This window comes from Oenanthe melanoleuca, unplaced genomic scaffold (assembly GCF_029582105.1).
Source record: "Oenanthe melanoleuca isolate GR-GAL-2019-014 unplaced genomic scaffold, OMel1.0 S001, whole genome shotgun sequence".
Taxonomy (NCBI): Eukaryota; Metazoa; Chordata; class Aves; order Passeriformes; family Muscicapidae; genus Oenanthe; species Oenanthe melanoleuca.
In genome coordinates, this window is record NW_026612650.1 from 4,626,726 (window position 1) to 4,638,326 (window position 11,601).

Genomic DNA, 11,601 nt, shown 5'->3' on the forward strand with positions numbered 1-11,601 from the left:
CCTCCTCCTTCTCCTCCTCCTACACCCCATCCCCAGTTCAGTGGGGTCCCCAGTTCCCCCATTTCATCATCACTGAGGGACCCTTTCACCCCTACCCTCCCATCCCTGACTGGGACTGGGGACACCTCATCGGGATTGGGAGCAACTCACTGGGATTGGGGCACCTCACTGGGGCTGGAGACATCCCAATGGGGCTGGGGACGCCTCACTGGGATTGGGGACACCTCACTGGGTTCTGAGTTAACCTCTGTGGGACTGGGGACACTTCACTGGGATTTGAGACATTTCACTGGGACTGGGGACACCTCACTGGGTTGTGGGAAATCCTCTGTGGGATTGAGGACACCTCACTGGGATTGGGGACACCTCACTATGACTAGGGACATCTCACTGAGGGAACTGGGAACCGCTTTGTGCACGCCATCCCCTACTGGCCCTGGGCACACCCCACTGATGTGTCCTGGTCTCTCTGCAGGGGGAAGCCACAGCCTGGAAGAGCGAGGTGAGCATTGGGAATTGTGGTCGCAGACCTTCCCCCTCAGGGCTACGGCCCTCCAGTGCACCCCAGTAAATCTCAGTACTTCCCAGAGAGGCACCCCATTGTATTCCCACCCATTCCAGTGCACCCCAGTGCATCCCAGTAAATCCCAGTTTTTCTCAGAGAGGCCCCATTGCAATCCCAGTTATCCCAGTTACCCCAGTTGTTCCCAGAGAGGCCCCCATTGCAATCCCAGTTATCCCAGTTACACCAGTTGTTCCCAGAGAAGCCCCCATTGCAATCCCAGTTACCCCAGTAACTCCACAGTGCCTCATTCCCTGTCCATTTCCCACCCTCTTTCCCCCTTGCCCTTTCCCATTACCCCCATGTGGGAGGTCCCCAAATCCCTTTCTCATCCCCCTGCTCCCAAAGCCCCTCCCAGACCCTTCGGGTTTTGTCCCCTGTCCCATTTTCTCCTCCAACCACTCACCCTAAGCTTCAGGCCCCATGTCCCCCTGATTGGAATTCCTTCTTCCTCATCTTCTTCCTCCTCTTTCTCCTACTCCTCCTTCTCCTAATTGTCCTCCTCCTTCTCCTCCTCCTACACCCCATCCCCAGTTCAGTGGGGTCCCCAGTTCCCCCATTTCATTATCACTGAGGGACCCTTTCACCCCTACCCTCCCATCCCTGACTGGGACTGGGGACACCTCATCGGGATTGGGAGCAACTCACTGGGATTGGGGCACCTCACTGGGACTGGGAACACCTCACTGGGGCTGGAGACATCCCAATGGGGCTGGGGACACCTCACTGGGGCTGGGAACACCTCACTGGGGCTGGAGACATCCCAATGGGGCTGGGGACACCTCACTGGGATTGGGGACACCTCACTATGACTAGGGACATCTCACTGAGGGAACTGGGAACCGCTTTGTGCACACCATCCCCTACTGGCCCTGGGCACACCCCACTGATGTGTCCTGGTCTCTCTGCAGGGGGAAGCCACAGCCAGGAACAGCGAGGTGAGCATTGGGAATTGTGGGCCCAGACCTTCCCCCTCAGGGCTACGGCCCTCCAGTGAATCCAAATAATTCCAAATAAATCCCAATGCACCCCTGTAAATCTCAGTACTTCCCAGAGAGGCACCCCATTGTATTCCCACCCATTCCAGTGCACCCCAGTGCATCCCAGTAAATCCCAGTTTTTCTCAGAGAGGCCCCCATTGCAATCCCAGTTATCCCAGTTACCCCAGTTGTTCCCAGAGAGGCCCCCATTGCAATCCCAGTTACCCCAATAACTCCACAGTGCCTCATTCCCTGTCCATTTCCCACCCTCTTTCCCCCTTGCCCTTTCTATTACCCCCATGTGGGAGGTCCCCAAATCCCTTTCTCATCCCCCTGTCCCAAAGCCCCTCCCAGACCCTTCGGGTTTTGTACCCCTGTCCCATTTTCTCCTCCAACCACTCACCCTAAGCTTCAGGCCCCTTGTCCCCCTGATTGGAATTCCTTCTTCCTCATCTTCTTCCTCCTCTTTCTCCTACTCCTCACTGGGGCTGGGGACACCTCACTGGGGATTGGGGTCATCTCACTGGGTGTGGTGACACTGCAGTGGGCCTGGGGACACCTCACTGTGTTTGGGGACCCCTCAGTGGGACTGAGGATGCCTCACTGGGATTGGGGACACCTCTGTGGAACTTTTGACACCTCAGTGGGACTGGGGACACCTCACTGGGATTGAGGACACCACAGTGGCCCTGGGGACACCCTGGTGACATCCCTGTGTCTCTCTGCAGGGAGCAGTGAGAGCCTTTCCAGTGAAGAGGTCTGAGGTGAGGACCCTGAGCTCTGTGGGGCCCAGACGCACCCCTGGCATGGCCACAGACCTTGGGGTCATCCCAGTGCCCCCAAGTGTCCCCCTGTGCCCACCAGTGTCCCCCAGCATTGCCCCAACCCCACCTTTGGGCTCCTGGGGGGCTTTAGAGGGACCCTCACAGCCCCCTGGGGTGGGCAGAGCCTGGGGCCAGCAGAGGGACCCTGAGGAGCCTGTCCCTGCTCCATGTGCGGGGTACAATGGCCAGAGCTGTCCCCAAGGCTGTCCCTGCTCCATGTGCGGGGGACAATGGCCAGAGCTGTCCCCAAGGCTGTCCTGCTCCATGTGCGGGGGACAATGGCCAGAGCTGTCCCCAAGGCTGTCCCCAAGTGTGTCCACAAGGCTGCCTCTGCTCTGTGTGTGGAGACAATGGCCAGAGCTGTCCCCAAGGCTGTCCTTACACCCGGGGGACTCTGGGAGGGCAGGAGAGGCTCAGGGAGGGTTTGGGGCATGCCGGGTGGAGCAGATCTGGGTCTCACTGGGATCTGAGGAGCTGAGTCCTGTCCCAGGCGTGCCTGTCCCCAGTTCCCTGCTCCTGCTGGGGAGGGGAGGGGACAAGGCCCGTCTGCTTTCCCCGGGGGGTCACGTTTTGGCCTCTGGCTTTTAGGATGGAGCCGGTGGTGACCCTGAGCGCTGCCCCCTCCAACGGCACAAGGAGATCTCATTGCTGAAGGAACCCTGAGCCCCGTGAGCCCCGGGAATGTTCCTGTAAAGATCAATAAACCCCTGAACAGAGCATGGGCTCGTTTGTGCTTCTGCTCCTTGGGGAGAGGATTCCCTTTGTGTGGGGTCAGGAACTGCAGGAACGGATCCAGGAGCTCCCGTGGGGTCAGGAATGTTCCAGGTACAGATCCTTCCATGGGATCAGAAATGCTCCAGGAGCTTTTATGGGGTCAGGAATCGCTCCAGGTCCTTCCATGGGGTCAGGAATGTTCAGGGAGCTTCATGGTTTTAGGAATGTTCTAGATCCTTCCATGGAGTTGGGAACTTCCAGGAGCTTCCATGGGGTCAGCAACTGCGCCAGATGCTTCCATGGGGTTTGGAACTGCTCTGGGAGCTTTTATGTGGTCAGGAATCACTTCATGTCCTTCCATGGGGGCAGGAATGTTCAGGGAGCTTCCATGGTGATAGGAATGTTCCAGATCTGTTGCGTGGAGGCCTGGTCCAAGTTCAGCACGGTGGCCCTAACCCAGGGTCACTCGGTCCATCAGCTCCAGGACACCAATGTGGTGGACAGCAAATGGCGCTTATTGAGGGGTTACAAGGGTCTTTATAGCCTAGGTGGTAGGGGTCATTTCCTCTAGCTCACGTCCAGCTGTGGGCTCTGATCCAGAGCAGAGGGTTTGTGAGGGGGAGGGGGTTCTATCTAACCATACATCCCGGTGTCTTCCGCACGCATTTCCTTAACTCTCCACATTTCTCCCCTCCCTCATGATTAGTAAAAATTGTATAAAATTATAAAATGTAGACATTATAAAATTTCATGGGTTAGTAAAGTTAGTATAAAATTGTAACAGGCACGCCTTAAAGTAATTGTTGGCGTTTGACGAACATAATGTTAACAGTTTCTAAACACTTTTTAACAAATAGCACCAGTTTGTTTAATATGCAAGGCCTGAAGATTAGTGTTAGTAAGATTATGGTGAGTGTGCCTATTAGGGTAGAAATTAGGGTGGTGAGCCATGGGGACCGGTTGAACCAGGATTCAAACCAACTCTGTTGAGCTTCTCTGTCCATTTTTCTGAGGTTTAGTTGGTCTCTCAGTTCGGCCATGGAGTCTCTAACGACTCTGGGGTGGTCCGCATAAAAGCAGCATTCCTCTTTTAAGGCGGCACACAGGCCTCCTTGCTGCATGAACAAAAGGTTTAGTCTTCGTCTGTTTTGGAGGACGACTTCTGAGAGTTAGGAAAGGGATTTTTCCAGGGAAGAAGTGGATTTCTCAATCCTCTGCAAGTTCTCGTCAACAGTCATCTGCAGTTGGGCCAGGCCTTGATGTTGTGTTGCGAGGGCCGAGACGCCTGTGGCAGCGCCGGTAGCTCCTAAACCAAGGAGCATTGCGATGGTGATGCCCGTTAATACTTCTTGCTTGTGGAGCCAGCCTGGCTCCTCAAGCAGGCGGTACACTTCTTCTTCCTGGTTATACAGGACTCTGGGGACAATTAAAACTTGGACACAGAAGGTTAACACGCTTAGGAATGGGTTGGAGAGGGATGGTTTGGCTAGGAGGTTGGATGGGGAGGTGGTAGATTTTAGCATCTGTGTTTTGTGGCTAGAGCTATGGTTAGCTGTGATCTTTTTTTTTTTTTTCTTTTGAGTCTACTCAGTGCAAGTGCATGCCATTACACTGGTTATTGAAGTGCGAACTGCTGCTTTGATGGGAGCTAGGTGTTCTTTCTTTGCTGCATGTGCAGAGGATTGTTTTCCCCCCGATACTAAAGCTAGCTGCTTTGCACAATTGTCCTCCCATTCTTGTTTAAAAAACGATCATCCCCGCCCCATTAAAGATCAGCCTGCAAGTCTGTTTGATATTAAAGGGAAGCATATCATCGCCTCTAAAAATGCTAATAATAATTGTAGAAACCATGGCAGAATTAAGCCCTTTGTCAGCAACTGCTTTAACAATTGCCTGCACATCTTTCGGATTTATCGGTGAGTAGGTTCTTTGGTTCCCGTACGCTCCTCCCACTCGGACCAGGAACACCAGTGTGGCAGACGGAGCCCATTCCACACATGCTATTTTTATCTTACGCCAGTCTGTAAGGGGGGTTCGATTTGTTTCTGATGTCTCCTTAACTCACGCAGGAGGGTTGCAGCTAGTGGTCTTATATGCTGCTGCTTCCTTTTTATTAAAGCCCCAGCCAATGTTAGATTCCTCTTTCGACTATCCCTCCGACTGGCTATCCCAGCTCTGGTCAGAGTTAGAGCCGGAGTCGACTGGCTAGACACGTCCGGGCTGCTCAGCCTTTTTTTCGGGCTCCACCCCTGCCCCTTCCCCCAGGGGCCGGGCTGTTCCCTCCCCCTGGGATCCCCCCGCCTCCTGCTGGGGGAGGTTCTTGCCCTATAAGGACCTGATTTAAAATGAGCTCTTTGATTGGCCTTACACTCCACCTCGGGGGCCGCCCCTCTTCCCTGCTCGTCTGCGCTTGCGCTGTTCAGCGAGCCCTCTGCATTTCCGCCCCTCGCGTCCACCCCCTACCACGCGGCCCGGCGCCATTTTCGAACACATACGGCAGAGGTGCTTTGTTATCAGCTGCTGCGAGCTCCGATATTATAGCAGCACTCTGCGCCTCCTCCGTTAGCCCCAATGTGCCACAATGCCCGTGCGCACTCCCCCCGCTCCGGTGGCGGTGATTCTGAACTGGTGAGTTGTGGAGGGGTTTCTGGGGTCCGCGCGTCTGCGTGCTCAACCGGTTCCGCAGTTTGATTAGCGGCCCCGATCCCCAGCTGCGGCGTGGCTAATAAACAAGTTTGCGCTGCTTTCCAGTTTTCCTGCTCCTGCCGGGCATTTCACAAAACCTGGATAACTTTGTCCCACGATTTGAGGGGTTTTCCTGAGCAGGAGGACATGGTATCCTCGGCCAGAGCCCGTGTGCGTTTATCCCATATCTCCGGATGGAGAATTTCTATCGGGCTTTCTATAGCCCCCACCTTAATTAGTCTTGGCACTGCGAGAATAAAGTCCTTAAGCTTACAGTCAATACCCCACTGCTCGTGGATCTCACTTACGACCTTCGTGATAGCGTCCATGCACCTCGCGGGTCCGGGGACGTCTTCCCCGCTGCACAAATCCAGTTGTGCAGCCACTGGCACTTGTTCAGGCGACCCCCGATTCCCCGACGGCTCCCGGGTTTCAGCACCAGATGTTGCCTGGCGACCTGGTCCAAGTCCAGCACGGTGGCCCTAACCCAGGGTCACTCGGTCCATCAGCTCCAGGACACCAATGTGGTGGACAGCAAATGGCGCTTATTGAGGGGTTACAAGGGTCTTTATAGCTTAGGTGGTAGGGATCATTTCCTCTAGCTCACGTCCAGCTGTGGGCTCTGATCCAGAGCAGAGGGTCTGTGAGGGGGAGGGGGTTCTATCTAACCGCACATCCCGGTGTCTTCTGCACGCATTTCCCTAACTCTCCACACAGATCCTTCCATGGGTCAGGAACTGCTCCAGGAGCTTCCATGGGGTCAGGAATCTTCCAGATCCTTCCACCGGGGTCAAGAACTACTCCAGGTCCTTCCATGGAGTCAGGAATGTTCCAGATCCTTCCATGGGTCAGGAACTGCTCCAGGAGCTTCCATGGGTTCAGGAAATTCCCCAGATCCTTCCATGGGGTCAGGAACTGCTGCAGAAGCTTCCATGGGATCAGGAATGTGTTGGGAGCTTCCATGGGGTTGAGAATTGTGGTAACTAAGACTGATAGCAGTGTAGCTTTAATTAGCACATGCAGTTTGATAACCAAGAAGCCTTGGCAAGAGCAAGCATAGCTCTGAAAATTACAAGAAGATTTGATAAGGACTGGTGAAAGGAAGGAAGATTGAATTAAGAAGAAATGTAAAGTTTGTCCATGTGATGTTTAACCCAATGAATGTGGTAAAAAATTCCTAGCCTTCCTGAAAATGTTGTATAAGCAAATGTAGCTCACAGTAAAATTTGGAATCTGTTCCCAAATCAGCTGTCCCTGTCTCTGACTCAAATCTTGATAGATAGTTGCCCCTCTTCCTGGGGCATCTGGAATCAGGGAAAACAGCAATGTGAGAGGAGTTTGAGTCAAGGGCAGGTGGGTGATTGGGATCTGCAGTCACTGCAGACACTGGGAACACTGGGCTGATCACCTGAACACAAGGCTGAGGCCTGGGGAATACCCCAGGTGTGCTTGTTCCCACAGACAGAGCACTCCATTTCCCTTTCCCTGCATCACTCAAGCCAGTCCCATCTCAAGCCACAGGGCAGAGTCCAGACAGGAATGTCCCCTGTCCTGGGGCTGACCTGTCCCACCCAGAGCCACCCTGCCCACCCAGAGCTCCTGGGCCCTGCTCTGCACAGCTGCCACAAATGGGGGGTGCCAGGGACCCCATCCCCAACATTCCAGCACTGTCCCTCACAGGCACTCACCCACAGCTCCCCAGGGCCATTGTCCCCACACAGGGTCTCTGCAATGCCCTGAACCAAGGCCAACACTGCCCCACAGCAGGATGTGCCCACCCCCAGGGATACGGGGAGCGGTGTTTGTCCCCAGGCAGCCACTGGGATCAAATTGGGCAAACAGAGGTGCCCAGTCAGGGGAGGGGTGTTGGTCCCCTGTCAGCACCTCTGATAAGCCCTGCTTGCCCAGGGCCTGAGGCACCAGGAAGACATTCAGACATCTTGGGCATCCAAGAAGTGAAAATCCCCTGAGAAGTGGCTCCTGAGAGCTGTCCATGGCTGTGATTCTTGTTTGCATCCAAGGACATTAGTAAAGGGTTCTGCTTTCTCCTTCTTGTAGATTCATCAGAGATGTGTTGTGACCCAGCTGGGAAAACCTTTCAGGCCACTGTCTTGACTGTTTGCTCTGGAACTTGTCCGAGGAGCCACAATGCCCACAGAGGAAGATTTTCCTCTGGAGTTTTGTTGCTTTGTGCCCATGGATGAGAGAGAAGAGTGTCCCCATGGGGGATTCTTGTCCCTCTGCCGGGCCAATGCCCTGTGCTGGTTCTGCTGTGCAGCTTCCCCAGGGTGGTGCCAGCACCAGCAGCTCCTTCAGGATTGGAACTAGAGTCAGCAAACACGACCCAGCCCCTGGTGAGCTCCCAGGATGCCTGGGGAAAACTGATCCACCCAGCCCATCCCAGTTCTGGAGCTGCTGGCCAAGAAGGACCCCAGAGCCAGGTAGAACCACTTACCCTTTGCCAGGACACCCTGGTTGTTCTACCCCACCATAGCCAGGCACTACAGGTGACCGTGTAGGTCCCCACACCCAGAACACCCCACAGTCCCCATTGCCCAGGGACAGGTAGACCCAGCAGCCACAATCTGCCAGGGAACCAAATTTCAAGACCAGTAAATATTCTTTATTAAACATACCTTTGACTTATTAAGATTTTTTTAAAATTAAAAGTTTTTGAATTAAATAAAATAAATTTATTTTAGTAAATAGGGAATTTTTAGGGAAAGGGTATTAAAAGAAAGTTTGTATCAAAATTTATTTTTTTTTCCTCTCAACCCAGGGCCATTCTTTTCATGCTCACAGTGAACCTCCACCTGGAAACCCAAACACCTACTCAACTCACTCACCCTGGACCCTGCACAACTCCCAGCACAATTTGTCCAGGGGAGAGCACAGATTGTGTCAAGGCAGCAGAGCCCAGCATGGAGCAACTGGACCTGGCCTGATTTTCCCCAGCTGCAGGAAAGGAGGAAATCCAGACCCACGGACACAGACACGGACACAGAGCAAAGCTTTGCTCAAAGGATTTATTGATTATTCAAGGGAAATGGCCCAAGGCACAAAGGGGTCAGGGGGTTCCTCCAGGGGTGATCATCTCCTGATGCCGCCAGAGGGGATCAGGACACTGATGTCCCCACAACTTCCAATCCTAAAAACAAACCCCAGAAGGTGACCTTTGGTGCCCAGTGGGATATGAGAGGGGCCCTGTTGTGGGAGTCCAGGGTATTCCCCTGGCTTCCCTGGATGCTTCTAGATCCAGGCAGGGGGTTCAGACACCTTGGCATAGTGCCCAAGACCCCTGTGGGTTTGATCTCAGTCTCTGGGAAAAATTCCCATCATTACGGAAAGAATTACAAGTCACAAAAAATAAGTAGAGCATAAATTAGATTGTTAGAAGGTTGAAAAGTGAATTTATAGAATGGTTTATAATAAGAGCTAAGATGGAGGCTTTTGGGCTTGGAATATCTCTCTTTCTTCTTCTTTGTAGCCTCCATCTTTTGGGCCAGGATGGCACTTCTGGATTGGTTTGGGAAAAAGTTGGACAGTGCAATGTAAGTGTCATGTATTGGAAATTAATTGTAAGCATAATGTACGTAATTTATAGTATAAAATATAAGACCTGCCCAGAGGGCAGGCAGTGTGCCTCCAACAGACATGCTAGGCAGACCTCTGTTAGTCAGAGAAAGAATTTCTTAGATAAGAAAGAATAAACAACGTTGGAAACCTCAGAAAACGGCCTCTGACTTTTCTTCAGTGCTCGAGCTGGGAAAAACACAAACTCTAAGACCACCAAGTGTTCTCCGGTGAAGGATCTCAGGCTTAAAGAGACCACACCGACAGTGACACCCTTTCCTCACCCCTCACTCTGCAGGCACGGCTCACCTAGGCACCCAGAGAGGCAGCCAGGCACTTCTGCCACAAAACAGCCTCCACCTTTTCAACAGCTGGGGGCTGGGGACAAACACAGCATTAGAGACAGACTGGGGGCACTGGGCTGCACTGGGAGGTAGGGAAAAGCATGGGGGACCTTGGGAAAGGGGCCTGAGAGGAGCAATGGGGTGCAGGAGCTGCTTCTGCCCAGAAGCACTGGGGGCCTGGCCAAGAGGCACAGCTGGGGCAGGGGGCTGCAACCTGGGACATCCAGGGGGTGCTGGGGGCACAGGGATGGGAATGGAATGGGGGCCTAGGAAAAGAAGTTCCCTGGGGAGGATCTGCAGGGCAGTGGAGTTGTCTGGGGGGTCAGTAGGGGTGCACTGGGCTGTGCTGGGATGTACTGGGATGATCTGGGGTGTGGTGGCCATGCAAGGGGAAGGTCTGGCACTGGCAGAACTAGTGGTACCAACCAGAGGCGTCTCCAGGACGGCGACATTGTCTAAATCAATCTGCAGAGAGACCAGGAGACCTCACCGGGTACTGGCATGGCCCCAGTGCCAGGGAGGGATGGGAGGATATGACTGCACCCAAATTCCCTGAGGGGATGCCCTCCAATCCCAGCACCCCACTCACTTCCTGCAGATCATCTTGGACTCCTTCCAGGAGCGCCTGGGAAAGGAGAACAAAAGTTTGGTCTGGATTGGACCCTGTGGGGCTGGGAGGGGACACAGGTGCAGGGAGCAGGGTGGGGGCAGTGGGGTGGTAATTCAGGGCCTCCAAGGAGATCTGTTTGGGGTGGGGGGGAGACCCAAAGACACTGAACTGGGGCCAGTGGAGGGCCCAAGGGACTGGGCTGGGGGTGTGGAAGGATCTCGGTGAGAGGTACAGGGGAGGAAAAAGGAATTGGAGGGTAGGGATATGGGAGTGCAAGGGAGTGACTGGGTGGGGACAGAAAAACGAGGATGGGTGGGGAGAAAAGTGACAGAACCCAGAGAAGATTTGGGAAGGGGGGTGAGTCAGGGAATTTTTGAAGGGGGCCCCGCTGCAGTGGCCAGGAAGAAAGGCAAAGGATTGAGGGAGGACATGGAAGGAGAGGCCTCAGGAATGGTCAGGGGAGGTATTTGGGGACCTGGAGAGGACAGAGAGGGAATTTCTGAAGGGACAAAAAGGGTGGGATGGGATGGGTGGCAACAAAGGGCAGGGTGTGGGGACAGCGTTTGGCTGGTGCCTCACCTTGGCCTGTGCCAGGGGACACAGCAGGATGGAGAAGAGCAGGGCCACGCTGAGCACAGCCACCTTCATCTTCCTCTCGCTCTGGGCAGCGCTGGCTGAGGATGCAGCAGGGCAGGAGCACCTTTATCCCTGCCGGGATTCCTCCGCCTGAAACCAGTGGTCTGTTGTGACACCATGGGGCCTCACAAAACCAAGGGGCTATTGTGACATCACGGGGACTACTAGAACGAAGGGGCCATTAAGACACTATGGGCTGTAATGGAAACAATGGGCCAATGTTGACATCATGGGTCCTCAAAGAACCAAGGCGCCATTGTGACACCATGTGGCCTAACAGAACCAAGTTGCAACTGTGACACCATGGGACCTAAGAGAACCAAAGGGTCATTGTGACACAATGGGGCCTAAGAGAAATTAGGGGTCGTTGTGGCTTCATGGGGCCTCAAGTAACTACGGAGATATTGCGATACCATGGGGCCTTGTGTTGGTTTCACATGCTAGGGGGAGTGTTGGATTTTGCCTGAGGGAAGCTCCATGAGGCTGGGGAGTGGGAGGGACTCTCCCGTCTCTGGGAGTTTCCCCTGTGAGCTGCTGGCACTAATTGGGGAGCTGATTTGGTGAGGGACAGCTTGGGAAACCAATGAAAAGTTATTTCACTTTCACAAATCACCTTGGATCAAGCTAAGTAATGGTCCTTCAGTTTCCGGCTCCCAGAGGGTGAGGTGGCCTG

At 54.0% G+C, this 11,601-nt stretch overlaps 1 protein-coding gene across 2 annotated transcripts; it reads right to left on the reverse strand.

Annotated features, from left to right (window-relative positions):
- Positions 1-8,773: 8,773 nt before the first annotated feature.
- On the reverse strand, positions 8,774-11,063 carry LOC130266183 (uncharacterized). 2 transcript variants are annotated; one of them, XR_008842750.1, is made up of 5 exons: positions 10,872-11,063; positions 10,272-10,307; positions 10,109-10,147; positions 9,648-9,716; positions 8,774-8,913 (listed from the first exon to the last, which is right to left on the reverse strand). XR_008842750.1 is itself a non-coding variant. In XM_056515553.1 (3 exons), exons 1-3 carry the CDS (start codon positions 10,938-10,940, stop codon positions 9,644-9,646), a joined length of 609 nt encoding a protein of 202 aa, XP_056371528.1. In that variant the 5' UTR covers positions 10,941-11,063; the 3' UTR covers positions 8,781-9,643. The 2 variants fall into 2 exon arrangements, 1 of the variants encoding a protein (XP_056371528.1); XM_056515553.1 differs by having other exon boundaries at positions 8,781-10,147.
- Positions 11,064-11,601: the final 538 nt, after the last annotated feature.